This window comes from Rhipicephalus microplus, chromosome 9, assembly GCF_043290135.1.
Source record: "Rhipicephalus microplus isolate Deutch F79 chromosome 9, USDA_Rmic, whole genome shotgun sequence".
Lineage (NCBI taxonomy): Eukaryota > Metazoa > Arthropoda > Arachnida > Ixodida > Ixodidae > Rhipicephalus > Rhipicephalus microplus.
The window spans coordinates 43,647,292-43,662,182 of NC_134708.1; the positions used below are offsets into that span (position 1 = coordinate 43,647,292).

Here is a 14,891-nt window from a genome sequence, read left to right on the forward strand (position 1 = left end):
CTGCGGAAGTTACTTCACCTCCTGAAAAAGATAGCTTGCGAGACCTGATTAAACAAGAGATCGCCTCCGCATCGCGTGCGACGTGTTCCAACAGTCCCTGCGTGCGCCAGACACGCACGTACGCCGAAGTTGCCGCGCTCTCTGCCGCACCCACCGTTTCTGTGCCTACAACAGCAGACCATACGCCTGTGGCTTCGTTATCACCGCCAGTGCGTGCACCACCTTACTACGCACCTAAGCGCCCACCTCGCCCAACCTGTTACTACTGCGGCTATCGAGGACATATTGCTCGGTTTTGTCGAAGGCGCCAACAAGACGAGCAACGCGGCTACGCTCCCGAAGAACATCGAAGCTTCCAGCCGACCATGAGCTACTTACGGCCACCCCCCGATCGTCCTATTACCGTTCACCGTCACCTACTTACCATATGGACATGCCTGGGAATTCCCGTACGTCTCGCCACAGGTCGCCTTCGCCAGGTCGCCGTTCAGTGTCGCCTCTACGGCCCGCCTCCCATTCCCCGAACGCCCACGCGGAAAACTCCCCGACGCAGTTTTAGGAGGAGAAACTGCATCCCTTGAACAGCTAACAATTCCTCCAGAGCGGCCATCGAATTTGATAGTAGTGTTTGTAGAAGGTGTACGTGTTGAGGCTCTTGTAGACACTGGCGCGGCCGTTTCGATTATTCGTGCTGATTTTTGTTCCCGCCTTCGAAAAGTCACCACACCTTATGGCGGCCCACCTCTACGTGCGGCGACCAACGCTCTCATTCGTTCACTTGCACAGTGTACCGTTCGTGCCTGCATAGAAGGCATTCGTCATCACATTGTTTTCGCGGTATTTCGTGAGTGCACCCACGCTCTCATTCTTGGGTGGGATTTCTTGTCTTCTGCGTCCGCTTTCATATCATGTGATCAGCGCCTCCTGCATCTAAACGCCACTGACTCTTCTCCGCTTGAACAAGATGGACGCATCCGTCTTGTCACCAAGTCAGATTATGTACTTCGGCCATACATCGAAGAAATTATAAGTGTTAATTGCACCGACATTGTGGATGGCGACGTACAAATTCTCCCTTACGGTCATACCCTACGTAGGGGCATTGTGATCACACCGGGGCTTATTCGCTTCTTCGATGGGTGTACGTACCTAACCGCCATAAATCAAACGCCCGAGTGTGTACTGCTCCCCTGTGGCTCAACAGTATCTTGCGCGGTCGACAGTGAGCCTGTTGCGATTGTTACTCTTCCGAACAACAACCACAACGATGTTCCGAAGTCGCAATCATTGCCATTCAATGCCTCTGCCACACCTGTGTCGGCGACAATAAGCAATGACTTAACACCTGATCAAACTGAAGATTTGCTCGCCCTGTTAAATATACACCGTTCTCTATTTGACGTGAACTCGCCCGCCCTCACCATGACTACTACCGCTACTCACAGCATCCAGACTGACGGCTCTCGTATTGTACATCGGCGTCCATATCGCGTGTCTCAGGCAGAACGCAAGATCATCGAGGAAAACGTCTCAGACATGCTACGACGCAACATTATACGTCCTTCCTCGAGTTCCTGGTCATCCCCAGTTGTTCTCGTTCAAAATAAAGATGGGACAGTGCGTTTCTGCGTCGATTACCGTGCGCTAAACAAAATAACGCGCAAGGATGTTTATCCCCTCCCTCGGATCGACGATGCACTGGATTCATTACAGGGCACAGAGTATTTTTCCAGCCTCGACCTTAGGTCAGGCTACTGGCAGATACCAATGTCGGAGTCTGATAAAAATAAGACCGCTTTTTCAACGCCAGATGGGTTGTACGAGTTCAATGTTATGCCTTTTGGACTCTGTAATGCGCCCGCCACCTTCGAACGCATGATAGACGGCGTATTGCGTGGTTTGAAATGGAAAACATGTCTGTGCTATCTCGATGACATAGTAGTGTTTTCATCCACGTTCTCGCAACATCTACAACGTCTTGACGAAGTCCTCACATGCCTTGCAAAAGCCGGTCTACAGCTTAACACCAAGAAATGTACCTTTGCTAGCAAGACAATCAAGGTTCTCGGCCACCTTGTCAGCAAAGAAGGAATTCGGCCCGACCCCCAGAAGCTTGCCGCTGTCCTCTATTTTCCTCGTCCACTACGTCAGAAGGACCTGCGCAGCTTTCTTGGGTTATCTTCTTACTTCCGGCGCTTCATACGTGGTTTCGCGGAACTTGCGTCTCCGCTCCATCAACTCGTCGCAAAGAACGTCCCCTTCATTTGGTCCGAAGACTGCGAAAGCGCTTTCACGGCATTGAAGCAAGCCCTCACGTCGAATCCGGTACTGTGCCACTTCGATTCCACCACACCCACCATCCTTCACACCGACGCAAGTAGTCATGGTCTCGGTGCGGTACTCTTGCAGCGTGACAAAAACTCACGCGAACGCGTCGTTGCTTACGCAAGTCGTGCTCTTACCGCTCCAGAAAAGAACTACACTATCACAGAGCAGGAGTGCCTTGCTGTTGTTTGGGCAGTGCAAAGATTCCGACCATATCTTCACGGCCGTCGTTTTACCGTCGTGACCGACCATAACGCCCTATGCTGGCTTTCATCGCTGAAAAACTTATCGGGTCGCCTTGGTCGCTGGGCGCTTCGCTTACAGGAGTATGATTTCGATGTCGCCTACAGATCTGGGAAGAAGCATCAAGATGCTGATGCTCTATCGCGCTGTCCTTTGCCCAGCAGAAGCAATTCACCATCGATACTCCAAAACAACAGCACCTCTCCAATCGCTGCGCTAAGTTCATCACCTGCCACCCTATCCGTCCTTGTTTCACAACAACGTGTCGACCCATACTGCCGCACCATTGTTGACCGCTTGACCGGCTCTACTCCTCCAAACGCCAGACTCCGTCGACAACTTAAACAATTTAAGCTTGTCGGTGATGCTTTATGTCGCTACGTTTACCACATCGATGGCAACAAGTGGGTACCCGTCATCCCACGTTCTCTGCAACGTGAAGTTCTGGAAACCTTTCATGATGATCCAACCGCTGCTCATCTAGGCTACCACGAGACTTACGACAAAATACGAAGTCGTTGTTTTTGGCCTGGCCTCTCTTCAGCCGTCGCTAAGTACGTCGCCTCCTGTGTCCATTGCCAACGGCGAAAACGACCGACAACTGCTCCGGCTGGCTTAATGCAACCTCTTCCTTGTCCCGCCTCACCTTTTGAAGTCGTTGGAATCGACTTGTATGGCCCTCTTCCTATATCATCCAATGGGAATCGCTGGATTGTCACAGCAGTCGACCACCTTACCCGCTACGCAGAAACAGCTTCTATACCATCTGGGACTGCCACTGAGATCACCGATTTTTTTCTTCGCCACATCTTTTTGCGTCATGGAGCTCCACGCATTCTCCTCAGTGATCGTGGCAAAGTCTTTCTATCTTCCATTGTCGAGCAAGTTTTGCGTGCCTCGAACACTGTTCACAAGACCACTTCTAGCTACCACCCGCAGACCAACGGATTGACTGAACGGTTTCATCGGACCCTATCGGTCATGATCGCCATGTACATTCACCCCAACCACACGAACTGGGATGCAATTCTACCCTTCGTGACATTCGCTTATAATACGGCTGGCTGCTCAACGCACTACCGGCTTTTCTCCATTTTTTCTCGTCCATGGTCGCTCGCCGAGTTTCGCTCTAGATGTCTCTTTCCTTTCGGCCCCTGCACCCTCGACGGCTCCTTTCTCTGAAGAATTCCTATCTCGTCTCGCACACTGCCGTCACCAGGCCCGTGTTAACACCGGCCTCTCTCAAGACACTCGAAAATCTCGCTACGACTCGTCTCGCCGTGTTGTGAGTTTTTCCCCTGGTGACGAAGTTCTTCTATGGACTCCACTACGCGTCCCCGGCCTATGCGACAAATTCATCAGTCGCTTCATTGGGCCATACACGGTGGTCGAACAGACATCTCCTGTCAATTACCGCGTTTCTCCTCTTAGCGCTAGTCCTGATCATTGTTGCCGAGGAACAGAGATAGTGCACGTATCTCGTTTAAAGCCTTATGCGCGACGCATTTCATAATACTGTCAAGCAACCAGGCGGCCGCTTTCACCGCGCGGGGGAATTAGTGTGAGCGCGACAAGCGAATGACTCTTTATTCTCTTTGTAATCATCATCACCTGTACATCTTCTTCATCTAAGAATATCATCACCGGCGTTAATGAGCTCGAGCCTGGCCGAATAAACCGGTTCCTCACAATATATATATATATATATATATATATATATATATATATATATATATATATATATATATATATATATTTATATATATATATATATTGGGGTGTGTGTGTTGTCCCTTGGCATCAAATGCAAATAGAGACCTCAAAAAGTGCAACAACGGGGATATAACTACAAGACTAGTTTTTTTTTTTTACTTTTCTGGGAAACGTTCCTACCAGTAACATCGATTTGCGGCGCCGAAGCTGAGAAATCAAGAACAACCTAACACCTGAAAAATTAGAAAAAAAAAGTTAGATATGTCAAGTCACTTGCTGGCAGGTACTGCAGTCCAAGTATGCGAGAAAACGCAAGCGCCAATGATACAAACCGAATCCTATTTTGCCACTGACTTCCAACTGCGTCTTCAACGCTTTCACAAATCAGTCAAAATATAGAGAGAAAAATAAAGCAAGAAAAAAACTTCGGAAACTGGCCTTGACGTGCACACGCTTGCTGAAGAATCATATTCCGAAAAAACAGCGAACCATATAACGCATGCAGGGAACAACAGTTCGATTCGAGACAGTCGAAGTTTACGACAGATCATCTCTCGGGAAAGCGCTTGCTTGTTGCTTGACAATTGCATACTGAAACGAAGAAAAGTAACGCGATAGACGCGAGTACAAACAAATTGGTCAATAGCAAATGCCGCTTGTATATCGACGACAAGCGACCACGTCGTTATTCACGGAGTATAGAAAAAAATGCAACACACTTTCGGGTTGACTTCAAAGTGCTGTTTTCGCGTGCCCGATCGAATCGAGGTGTTATTCGAGCTTGGCAGTTGCAACGAGTGCACGCCCAGGCTCCTGTAGTCTATTTCTACGTGACGGCCGGAAACGAGCCTGTATACCATATAAAGGGCGACGCCTTTTGTACCAAGAGAACCAGAATTTACGATGGCGCGCCAATCACGCAGAGACTGCTTCTCGGACGAGAATGAAAAAGAAAAGCATGAGAGAGTGGCTTGCTGTGTAGCGTTTATATTGTATCAGTTGGTTCAAACCGGTGAATTATTCATGTATATCCACTTTGCGATCAAGTGTACAGAGTAAAGACGAGTATAAAGTTGTCATTGACGAATAGATCCAATTTTATACGAGTGGAATTGCTCTGAAGCCCGTGTATTTGACAATTAAGCTGATTCAGACAGTCTCTGGCATCACTCAATCAAAACCAAATGCGACGAAAGTATAAACAAACAAGCGAAATGTGTCTATTTCTGTTAAAATATACAACGCTAATTCAAAATAAAACTTAATGATGTTCACAGGAGAGCATTCTATCCCTGTCCTAGTGGTAGTGTTTTCTGCTGTTGTTCTTGCCTCATTTAGCAAGAGGCTCTCACTCGCATTAGAAATCGGCGAAACTGCAGTTTATATTGCGTACTGTTGCCTCTTTCAGTGATCCCTTCGTTTTTAATGCCTGAATTGTTTTTTTTTTCATCTGCAGCAATACAAGTTCACCGATAACATGCTTATTTTTAAATAGGAATATCATTACGTAGAGGTGAACATCCTCAAGCCACAGTATAATTATGAAAGCGCAGAAGTCGAGGTATACTGATGTTTCTTGCCGCGTATTGAAATCCAACTGTAGACGCAGCTGTACCGTTCTGCCCGGTTCTAAATACAACTACCGTGTCAAGGATCGAACCCGGAACCTTCAGCACAGCAGCCGAGCACCGTGTCTACGGTTCGACAATAGTGTAGTATACTAATTAAGAACAACTAAATGTTGAGTCGAGTCTGCGACGAATATAGAGAACATACGCCATCTAAGCACGAGGTAACACTCGACAGATTGAATTATCCGAATCAGATCATGCGCCTTTACAGCAGTTCAATAGTGTGTTCATTGTGATTAATGCAGAGGCCGTAATAGATTCAATGGCTTTTAGATAACTGTTTTCAACGGACGTGCAGTGCTTCCAGTATGGCTCTTCACTGTAGATTACATCGATTAAACTAACACGAAAAACCCTCATTGTGTGAATTGTTGTCCAACTCGCGTCATGCGTGACGTGAAACACCTAGTTTTCGTGTAGTAATAACGGGGCATAGTTATGTCACGTTTGCCCCGCGATCAGTGTGAATGGGAAACTCACACATAAAATCTAGAGGGCATATACGTTTACGTGCTCTCTCAACGTAAACATAATAGCACTGATTACCGGTGGCCGACGCGGCGAAATTTTGATTGCCAGTGCTGGTGTTTTTCTGTTTTGTTTTTTTTTTCGAAATACCGCTGACATTTTGCCCTAACTTTCTCGATACAGGAAGACTGCGTACAGAACAGACTTGTGTTGTCCTGTACAAACCACATAGCTATTGGAGCAGCAAATTATTCATTTCTGTTTTGTGCATACGTATAAACGAAAGTTAGCGGACCACTAGTTTGCGGCCTTTCTCTTATGTAGACGATTTCCTAAGCCGAGCGGGGAAGGTACAGAAGGAAACGAATAATAGTAATGCACTGAAAATGCAGATATTTATTTACGAAGTACTCGATCATTTCATTGCACAATTTCATTGGATGCAATGAAGGATCAGATCGTGTTATTTCTTAGTGTATGATAAATTTTGTCAGCAGTTACTAAAAGCTGAACGTTATAGTATATATGTCAAAACTAAAAAAATACAGAATGAATTATTCGGGGTTTAAAACACATATTATGAACACTATTTTTCACAGAGACTGGCTATGGAAACGCAGCAGCCGATTACCAAAAAAATGGGATTTAAAAATTGAATACAAGATTACGTAGAACAGGTTCGTCACACTTTTAAGGTAAGCAATAAAGGGGTATTTTTTGGAACTATTCAACCAAGCATACAAAAATGCAGCAATGACTTGGGCCTTTGACAAAATCACAATAATAGGCGCGCTCCACGTGTGCTTTTAGAATTACAAATAATCAGCTGAAAGGGGAAAAAAAGCTATGTTAAAACAATATTCTCATCTATTCCAAAGCTGATATAGTATGTTACCTCCAACAGTTTTTTATGGCGTATAATACAACTTGTTTTTTTATGTTTCATTGTGCGGAAAATCACATTATTATAAGATACTGGCTTTAAGCACATCCGCTGTCGCACATATGCGCACATCCACCCCTCCGCTGTTACATCACATATCCTTTCACAGTAACGTTTTTCGCTGTGCTTGCGCTAGCCTAAGGGGTCTAGTCACGTGTTTTCCTAACAGTTTGGACATCATAAGACTGCAAACCAAAGATTGAGCTGGTTGTGTAAGTATTTATGAAGCCAAACAGATGGCGTCAAATTAGGTCTTTATAATTCGTTAACGAAAAAATAACTTCTTTTTTTCTGGTACTGATTGAAGTATGCAAAATTTGAACCTTTATTGTATTTGAGTGTGCGCAAGTCATTGAAACCACTTTGACCCATTTTCCCAACAATTGGCACTTACCAGCCTCAGTTCATCCCTCGTCGACTTCATTCATGATTCCGGTCAAGCTCCTTCCTTGTGGCTTCGAACTCCGCAATAACACCACAATGGTGAGCCGACCACACTGGAAATAAATGGAAAAAAAACATTCCCAGAAGAATTAGCAGTTTAGGTTTCATTTACGAAGTGCTAGATGATGTTTTGTGTGCTGTCGTCTATTAATGACGCCGCAACGGAAAGGGTTAACAGAGCATTTTGTGGTGCAGCGCTTAATCGTCGAAGAGCACGAAAGTACCACGAGACGTTCAAGGCAAACGTAATACTGAAGTGCTAACATTCTAAATCTATCACGGCCATTCGAATGACCACTTGTTGCAGCATTACTCTTCGTTTTGTCAATTAGCTGATTGAGTGTTTGCGCCCTTCCCAAGCCTGTGAGGATGTCAGTGCGCTGGTTTTGTGTCTTAAAAATTACAATTTATTTGGCCACCTCCAATGTGAATTCTTGTTCTTACGCGTCGGCTTTGCCAAAGTTGGCAGTACGAGATATTGCGGTATTCAAGAAAAGCTGAAAAACATTGCTATGCGAAAGGATCAAGAAAGCTTTAACTCGACATGAGGCAAACAAACGGATTCCGTTTCAGCACCTGCGTTCCTGTCAGGAACAAAGCTTCCTTTGTTTTTGAAGAATCTTCACATGCTATAGAGTGATGCCAAACTTTGTCAATATAATGCATGAAGTGTTATTCTGATGTCTAAACAGAAAGAAACTATTCAAGACAACCATAGAGAATGGGATGTAGTTTCAGAAAAGAAAGAACTTTCTCGCTGGGACTCTTACTCGGCGGGCTCACAAGAAATATCAGTGGAACTTTCCGACAAGGCGATTGGGATTTCTCAGTGGAAGACTACTGTCATGGTAAATATATTGGCTCTAGCGAAATTTCTCCTCTCAAAACTGCTCGTCTCCTCAAGCCTTCTACTTCGGTAGAGCTTAGATGTTTGTTTCAACGAGCAAAAAGGGTGGGGGGCTGGTAGATAAATAGGGTGATCCAGAAGCTCGTCTTGATGCGCCTTCCAAGAAGTTAACATTTGTGTGATATGGTATACATTTGTTTTTGTATTGTTGCACCTGATATTGATGGCTATCTTGAGTTTAATAGAAGTGAATGAAGTTAAACGAAACAAGCCATTAAGACGTGGTAAAGGAGATCCTATGCCACCGTGATGATGCGACAAAGGATGTTCTTTCTGCAAAGCAACTATCAAGGGATTAAGATTTTTTTACAGAGACAAATCACCTGAACAACAGTTTTAGATGCGGAGCATCTTATACTCGCGCCTTGTAGTGCGCCGTCCACACCGCTTCTCGAACATTCGACAGCTGACGCGCGCGCATGCGCCGTCGCGCCGTCGCCCACTCTTCCACCATCTGTGCATCCCTTCCTCCTCTACACACCGCGCGCGCTTCACTCCTCCACCATCTGTGCACCCTTCCTCCTCTACACACCGCGTTCGACATCTACAATTCTCCTGATTCTCCAGTGGACGCGCATGTGGCGTCGCGCTTCGAGAACATTCAACAGCTGACAGTGCATGCGCCGTCGTGCTGTATATATACTCAAGGTCGGCGCTCGCTCGCTCAGTTGCCGCTCGTCGGTTGGTTTGTACGGCGCGTCGACGTCCAAGGTCGCGGTGAAATGAATTCCAACGAATCCACAAACACAATGATCGACGTCCCTTCGACCAGCGCCGCCCTTTCGCATACGTGTGTACGTGTTCACTCATTTAACACCCCCTCCTACAACCACGTTAACCAATTTAGCCATCGACCCAAGTAAGTCGCAATTTAACACCCCATTTCACAACCACGTTAACCAATTTAGCCATCGACCCAAGTAAGTCGCACTTTAACACCCCGTTAACCAATTATATGGTCCGCATCCTCCTCAGTGTTCCCCCGAGGGAAGCTGCGGGCAATTTTTTGTTATGTTTTCTTGTTGCACCTCCTACTTCTGATCACTGAAGGTCTGGATCAGTTTTTATGAATCTACTGACCATTGACCATTGCGGATTCGGAAGATGGTATCGTGTCGATTGGTTTGTGGGGTTTAACGTCCTGAAACCACCATATGACCATCATAGATACCATAGTAGAGGGCTCCGGAAATTTCCACCGCCTGTGGTTCTTTAACGTGGGCCCAAATCTGAGCACACGGGCCTACAGCATTTTCGCCTCCGTCGAAAATGCAGCCGCCGCACCCGGGATTCGATCCTGCGACCTGCAGGTCAGCAACCGAGTACCTTAGCCGCTGGACCACCGTGGCGGGGCTATGGTACCGTGTTGGGGGAACGCCAACTGTGTTTGAAGTCTTGGCTAACCACAGTTGTAGCGATGTTACATTTGCTACACATTACCGCACAAGCTGGCAGCGCTCGAGTGCTACGTTTGCCACTGTTTGCGTTGCAGTTGTCGCGAACCAAGCGAAATGCTGACAGCCCCGTTACGACAAGAGAAACTAGCCGCAGTGTACAGTATGGTTCACTGTTAAAAGGAACACTCGAATGCACGCCATCAATATTCCTGGCCCTCTAGGACCACGTGGATTAAGAAACAATCTTCATGCAAGCCAACAGTTTGTCAAGAGGAGTCGGAATTTACCACCAGTAACCTTATGCATATCTAAGCCGCTGTGATTCCGTAAGACAGCGAAACGTAAACATGCTGCTCACACAGGTGTTCCCCTTAACAGTGGAGCCGTCTGTACTTGTCAGCCCCGCATACGCACGAGCTCTGACCGAGGAGTTTGCTCCATGACAAAGCGTGACAAGGAAAGAGTGCAACGTTAGAGGTCAGTGCCTCACGATTCCAGCAGACTATCGATCTATCGATAGTCTGCAATTTGATCTATGGCTGTTTGATAGCTCGATCTATCGGTTACGCAGCTAACATCAGCCAACAACGGTGACATCGCCCGACTCGAATCTAGATCGACCCGTCCGAAAAGCATGACAAAAAAGGAAAAAAAATGTGAATGCATATTATAAAGTAAATTTATTTACGAAGCCGCTAGACTGACTACACGTTGTCCGACTCCTAACTCCGGGTCTGCATCCGCCCTGTTACTCACTTCGTTGTCCTGTCTACGTAATAAGTAGCGTTGAAGTATTTCACGCAAGAATGTGTCGCCAACTATATACGCCGGCAACTCGTGCAAAATAAACCAAGACAATGCAGCACAAATTGCAGCAAGGAAACGGGACTTCGCCCCCATTCTTCGCAGCCATGCAAAACAACCAGTTTCGTGAACAATACGTGAATTTAATTTTATTTTTTTTAATATTTTCCCAGTGCGGGTTGTACTAGATCAAATACGGTATACGTTACAGTTAAGGGCGGCATGCAAACGTAGCTTCGTAACCAAGCCTCGGCGTCCCTAGATCTTTGTTTATCCTTCTGCAACTGGCGCTACTAGCGTGTTTAAATTGCAAGTCCACCCTAGCTTTAACTTTGCATTTAAATTTTGCATAAAATGTGTCTACCCATGATCGTGAAAATACGGCAACTAATTGTTATTACGGTAAGCTCATGTGACCGATGAACGTATGAACAAAAGGTAAAATCTTCCATGACGTAGTAGCTATTCTTCATATATGTCAAAAGGCTGCCATCGAAAATGCACTAATGTCGCGGCTGATAGCACAGCACACTATGTCATCACATAAAGATGGTCTTCTCAGCGCTTAGCAGCTATAGGATTGTGGGAACTACAACATTAGTGCTAGTGGCATGTCATTGACAATTTTTAGGCCCTCGACTTCGCAATCTCGCGTCATCCTCTGTAGTCGTCTCTGTCTCATACTGCAACATCTCCAGGAAAACACCATCAGAATTCAAGTAAAGCATTTCTCGCAATATTGTGAGCATAGGTAGAAGTAAAGAGTGCATGCATCACCAACATATGCATAAATAAGGGTAACTATCTCGACTGCTTCCTCTTTGTATAAAAAAAACTCTATCCCCCTTATTAAACGCACGTGTCGAGAACATATGATGGGCTAACGACACGCTTCACAGGCATTATGCTTTTTTTGTGTACCAAGAAAAAGACATGGTTTACGCTAAATATGCAATTTTTTTCATAAAGTGCGTCAAAAAAGTTGTCGGAAGGCTAACAATATATGAGCTTGGTTAGTAATTTTATGAATGACGTAAGACCCCAATATGACCTCGAGCTAAGCATAGTGTAGCCATAGCAACAGATGCAGTTACAAAGGGTCTTCAGCATGGTGGAAATGGAAAAGAAAGCTGCTATTAACGTGAAAAATGAAACAGTTGTTACGTTGTAACGTTGGTTCAGTGTCCACGGGCTTCAAGGTTAGTTTGTGTTTCCACGGTATTTAAGCTTATTTCTCCAACTAACCAACGTTAAATCAAATAAAAGAATGTGGCTCATCAGTGATGCTCAGGACTTGCGCGCTGCCTATTTACTTCCGCATTGGAGCAGGCATACTTCGCATGCGTCGAAATCGAGATTAGCCGGAATTAGGAAAAGTGGGATGCTTGTCTGAAACCTTCGTGTGACACTTTTCGTAATCTTGGCCCACTCGCTCGTACTCTGTGTCTGACAACATCACAGCGGCATGCCCGCTTCATTTGCATGCCGCTAACCACCTGCACGTGTACGCAACTACTGACCACTTTGCGTAGACTACGGCGCAGCAACCAGTATACCTTCGTGCGGTGACCACACCGCCCAAGCTTCGAAGTGAATTATAATTTTTTTTTTTCACCGCGGAAGAGCTAGGTCTTTTTGTGATGCCGCGTGGAGTGAGCTGAGAACTTTTATCATTGGGAACCAGCATTGACTTTCTTCGTACTTTTCATCTTCTGCTTTGTTGCCAAAGTACGTGCGCCGATTTGTCCAAGGTCGGAAGAGATAACCAAGGGTGAAGGCAGGAGAACTAGTACACTTTAGACGAATAATGATGATTGATTGATATGTGGGGTTTAACGTCCCAAAACCACTATATGATTATGAGAGACGCCGTAGTGGAGGGCTCCGGAAATTTAGACCACCTGGGGTTCTTTAACGTGCACCCAAATCTGAGCACACGGGCCTACAACATTTCCGCCTCCATCTAGACGAATAAAATAAAGGAGAAAATAAGTGTAGAGAATAAGAAAAAGAAAAGGCGAGGCCAGTAGAATCGAGATAAACAAAGAAAAAGAGAGGAAGATAACGAAATAAGAAGGGAGAAGCCAAACAGAACCAGACACAAATATTTAAAGGTAGGAAAAGAAACACACTAAAAGAGAAAGAGACAAAAGACAGTGTACATTCCAGAGATGAACACTGAAACACGAATTTATCTTTATGTGTCCGAATATACGCAAGTTGACAAATGAGGATACTCATACATTTTCATAATGAGAAGTGTTCAAATGAAATTAACGGTGCGATGCTGCAAAACAAAGTTACACTGGCGTCACGGCTTTTTATATCAGTACGCGCGACAGCTTCAGCTGAAAGTAATGTTCTTGCGTGGGGAGCCGTACGAGACTCTGGCCGGTCGCTAACTATAACAAGAATGAAGCAGGAAGAATGACGGCGCAGGTGTATAGAACAACGCATAAGTATAAAGCTGGCTTGAGCACATTCTAATTACAAGTCTCTATTATGTTCATTGCGCAAATGTTGACAATGCTGCCTTGTTATGTAGGAAAGGTGTGTTACGTAGTAATGTGTACTGGCATGCATGCCACGTCGTACTAAGGAGCAAATGCAGGGTTCGCCATTGGTGTCTACTTTGCGCCAAACTAGCAACTTTTCTACTTGTTTGGCTATGAAATTTTAAAGTTGGCGCCATGGCTACGTATTGGCTACTTTAAAATTTCCAGTTTTACTTATTCAGTGTGGTTATATTTATTCATTATCGTAAGGTCTCTGTTCACAGTAACACTCCTGCTCTACTTGGCTACCATTTTGGCGACAGTTATAAATGACATGGCTGCTTTGACGACATTTGGCTTTACTTCTGGGGCCTATTTCCGTCCCACGTAACTACGACACTGAGCAAATGCATTATATGCGTATTCGAAGCATCTGCAACGATGCGCGTTATGTAATCTAACAGATCAAGGAATGTGAGTGAGGTTCTCGTTTTCTTTTCTTTACACCAGTCACTGCAAGCATTATGGATATTTTGGGTGAAATGATATCATATCACGATATTTTCGCTTCAAGAGAAGAACGCGATAGCGTAGTCTGGCCCCGTCCGTGTCGCCTTAAACCATGCCAGAAGAAAAAGAACGGTTATGCACAAAACTTGGACGTTTCAAACAGTCCTAGAACGTCCACTGCATGTACAGTTGCTAGTGCCCACTAGGCCACAACTCTTCCTTTTGCTTATAAGCGAAAAATTCCTTTCTCGTCCACAAGGTACTACGGGCACTTGCGTATCTTCACAGACTGTGATGGGTGGGAGTCTTTGAACTACCCACTTGCTGCTCAATATGCTGGGCCGCCTGTAGCGATTCTAGAAATCTGCCACTCAGTTATACATGCGCTAAGGAGTCTGTTTCCTGTATATGAGAATCATAACTTGCGTTTTTTTTTCCTTCAAGTAAGTTTCAAGCAGGGACGTGCCTCCATGGTTTAGAACCCCAGTTTGCCAAGCAGAAAGCCTGTTTGATTCCCACATCAAACCGAAAAATTCCATTATCTGTTTGATTTGCATCGCGCTTGATTTCTTTATGCACGGACAAGATGACGAACTTTCGTTAACAACCGACGACACGAACAGCGACATTAATGCTGACGTTGGAGTTACCGCAAAACAACGTCTTCAATGCTACCACGTGGAAACACGTGGCAAAATAAATAACCCCAAGCGCAAAATTAATAATGCTGTGTTGATGTTTATACTCTCACCTGCTTTCTGTTTCATTTGGTACAAAGATGATTGGTACAATATATCAGCGTGAAGTGTAAGCAATTTCTCCGCTCAAGCCATTTATGTTCCACCAGCATATTAATTTAGTTACCTAGTCCACGGGGGCATGTTTAACAGGAATGAAGATTAAATGAAAAATACATAGATATTCACCTGACCTTTTGCTTCTAGTCAAGCAGAAAAATGACATCGGCAAAAACAAAATTAGACAAACCATCACTTAGGCAAACACTCTACG

The 14,891-nt window shown here is 45.2% G+C and overlaps 1 protein-coding gene across 2 annotated transcripts in view; it reads right to left on the bottom strand.

The window, feature by feature from the left end:
• Positions 1-14,891, bottom strand: part of LOC119165635 (glycine receptor subunit alpha-2-like) — a 367,416-nt gene that overhangs the window by 291,226 nt on the left and 61,299 nt on the right. For both annotated transcript variants that reach the window (XM_075873508.1, XM_075873509.1), the window contains exon 2: positions 7,718-7,820. In XM_075873508.1, the coding sequence (XP_075729623.1) occupies positions 7,718-7,747 (30 nt within the window). In that variant the 5' untranslated portion in view covers positions 7,748-7,820. The remainder of the gene's footprint in view (positions 1-7,717; positions 7,821-14,891) is intronic.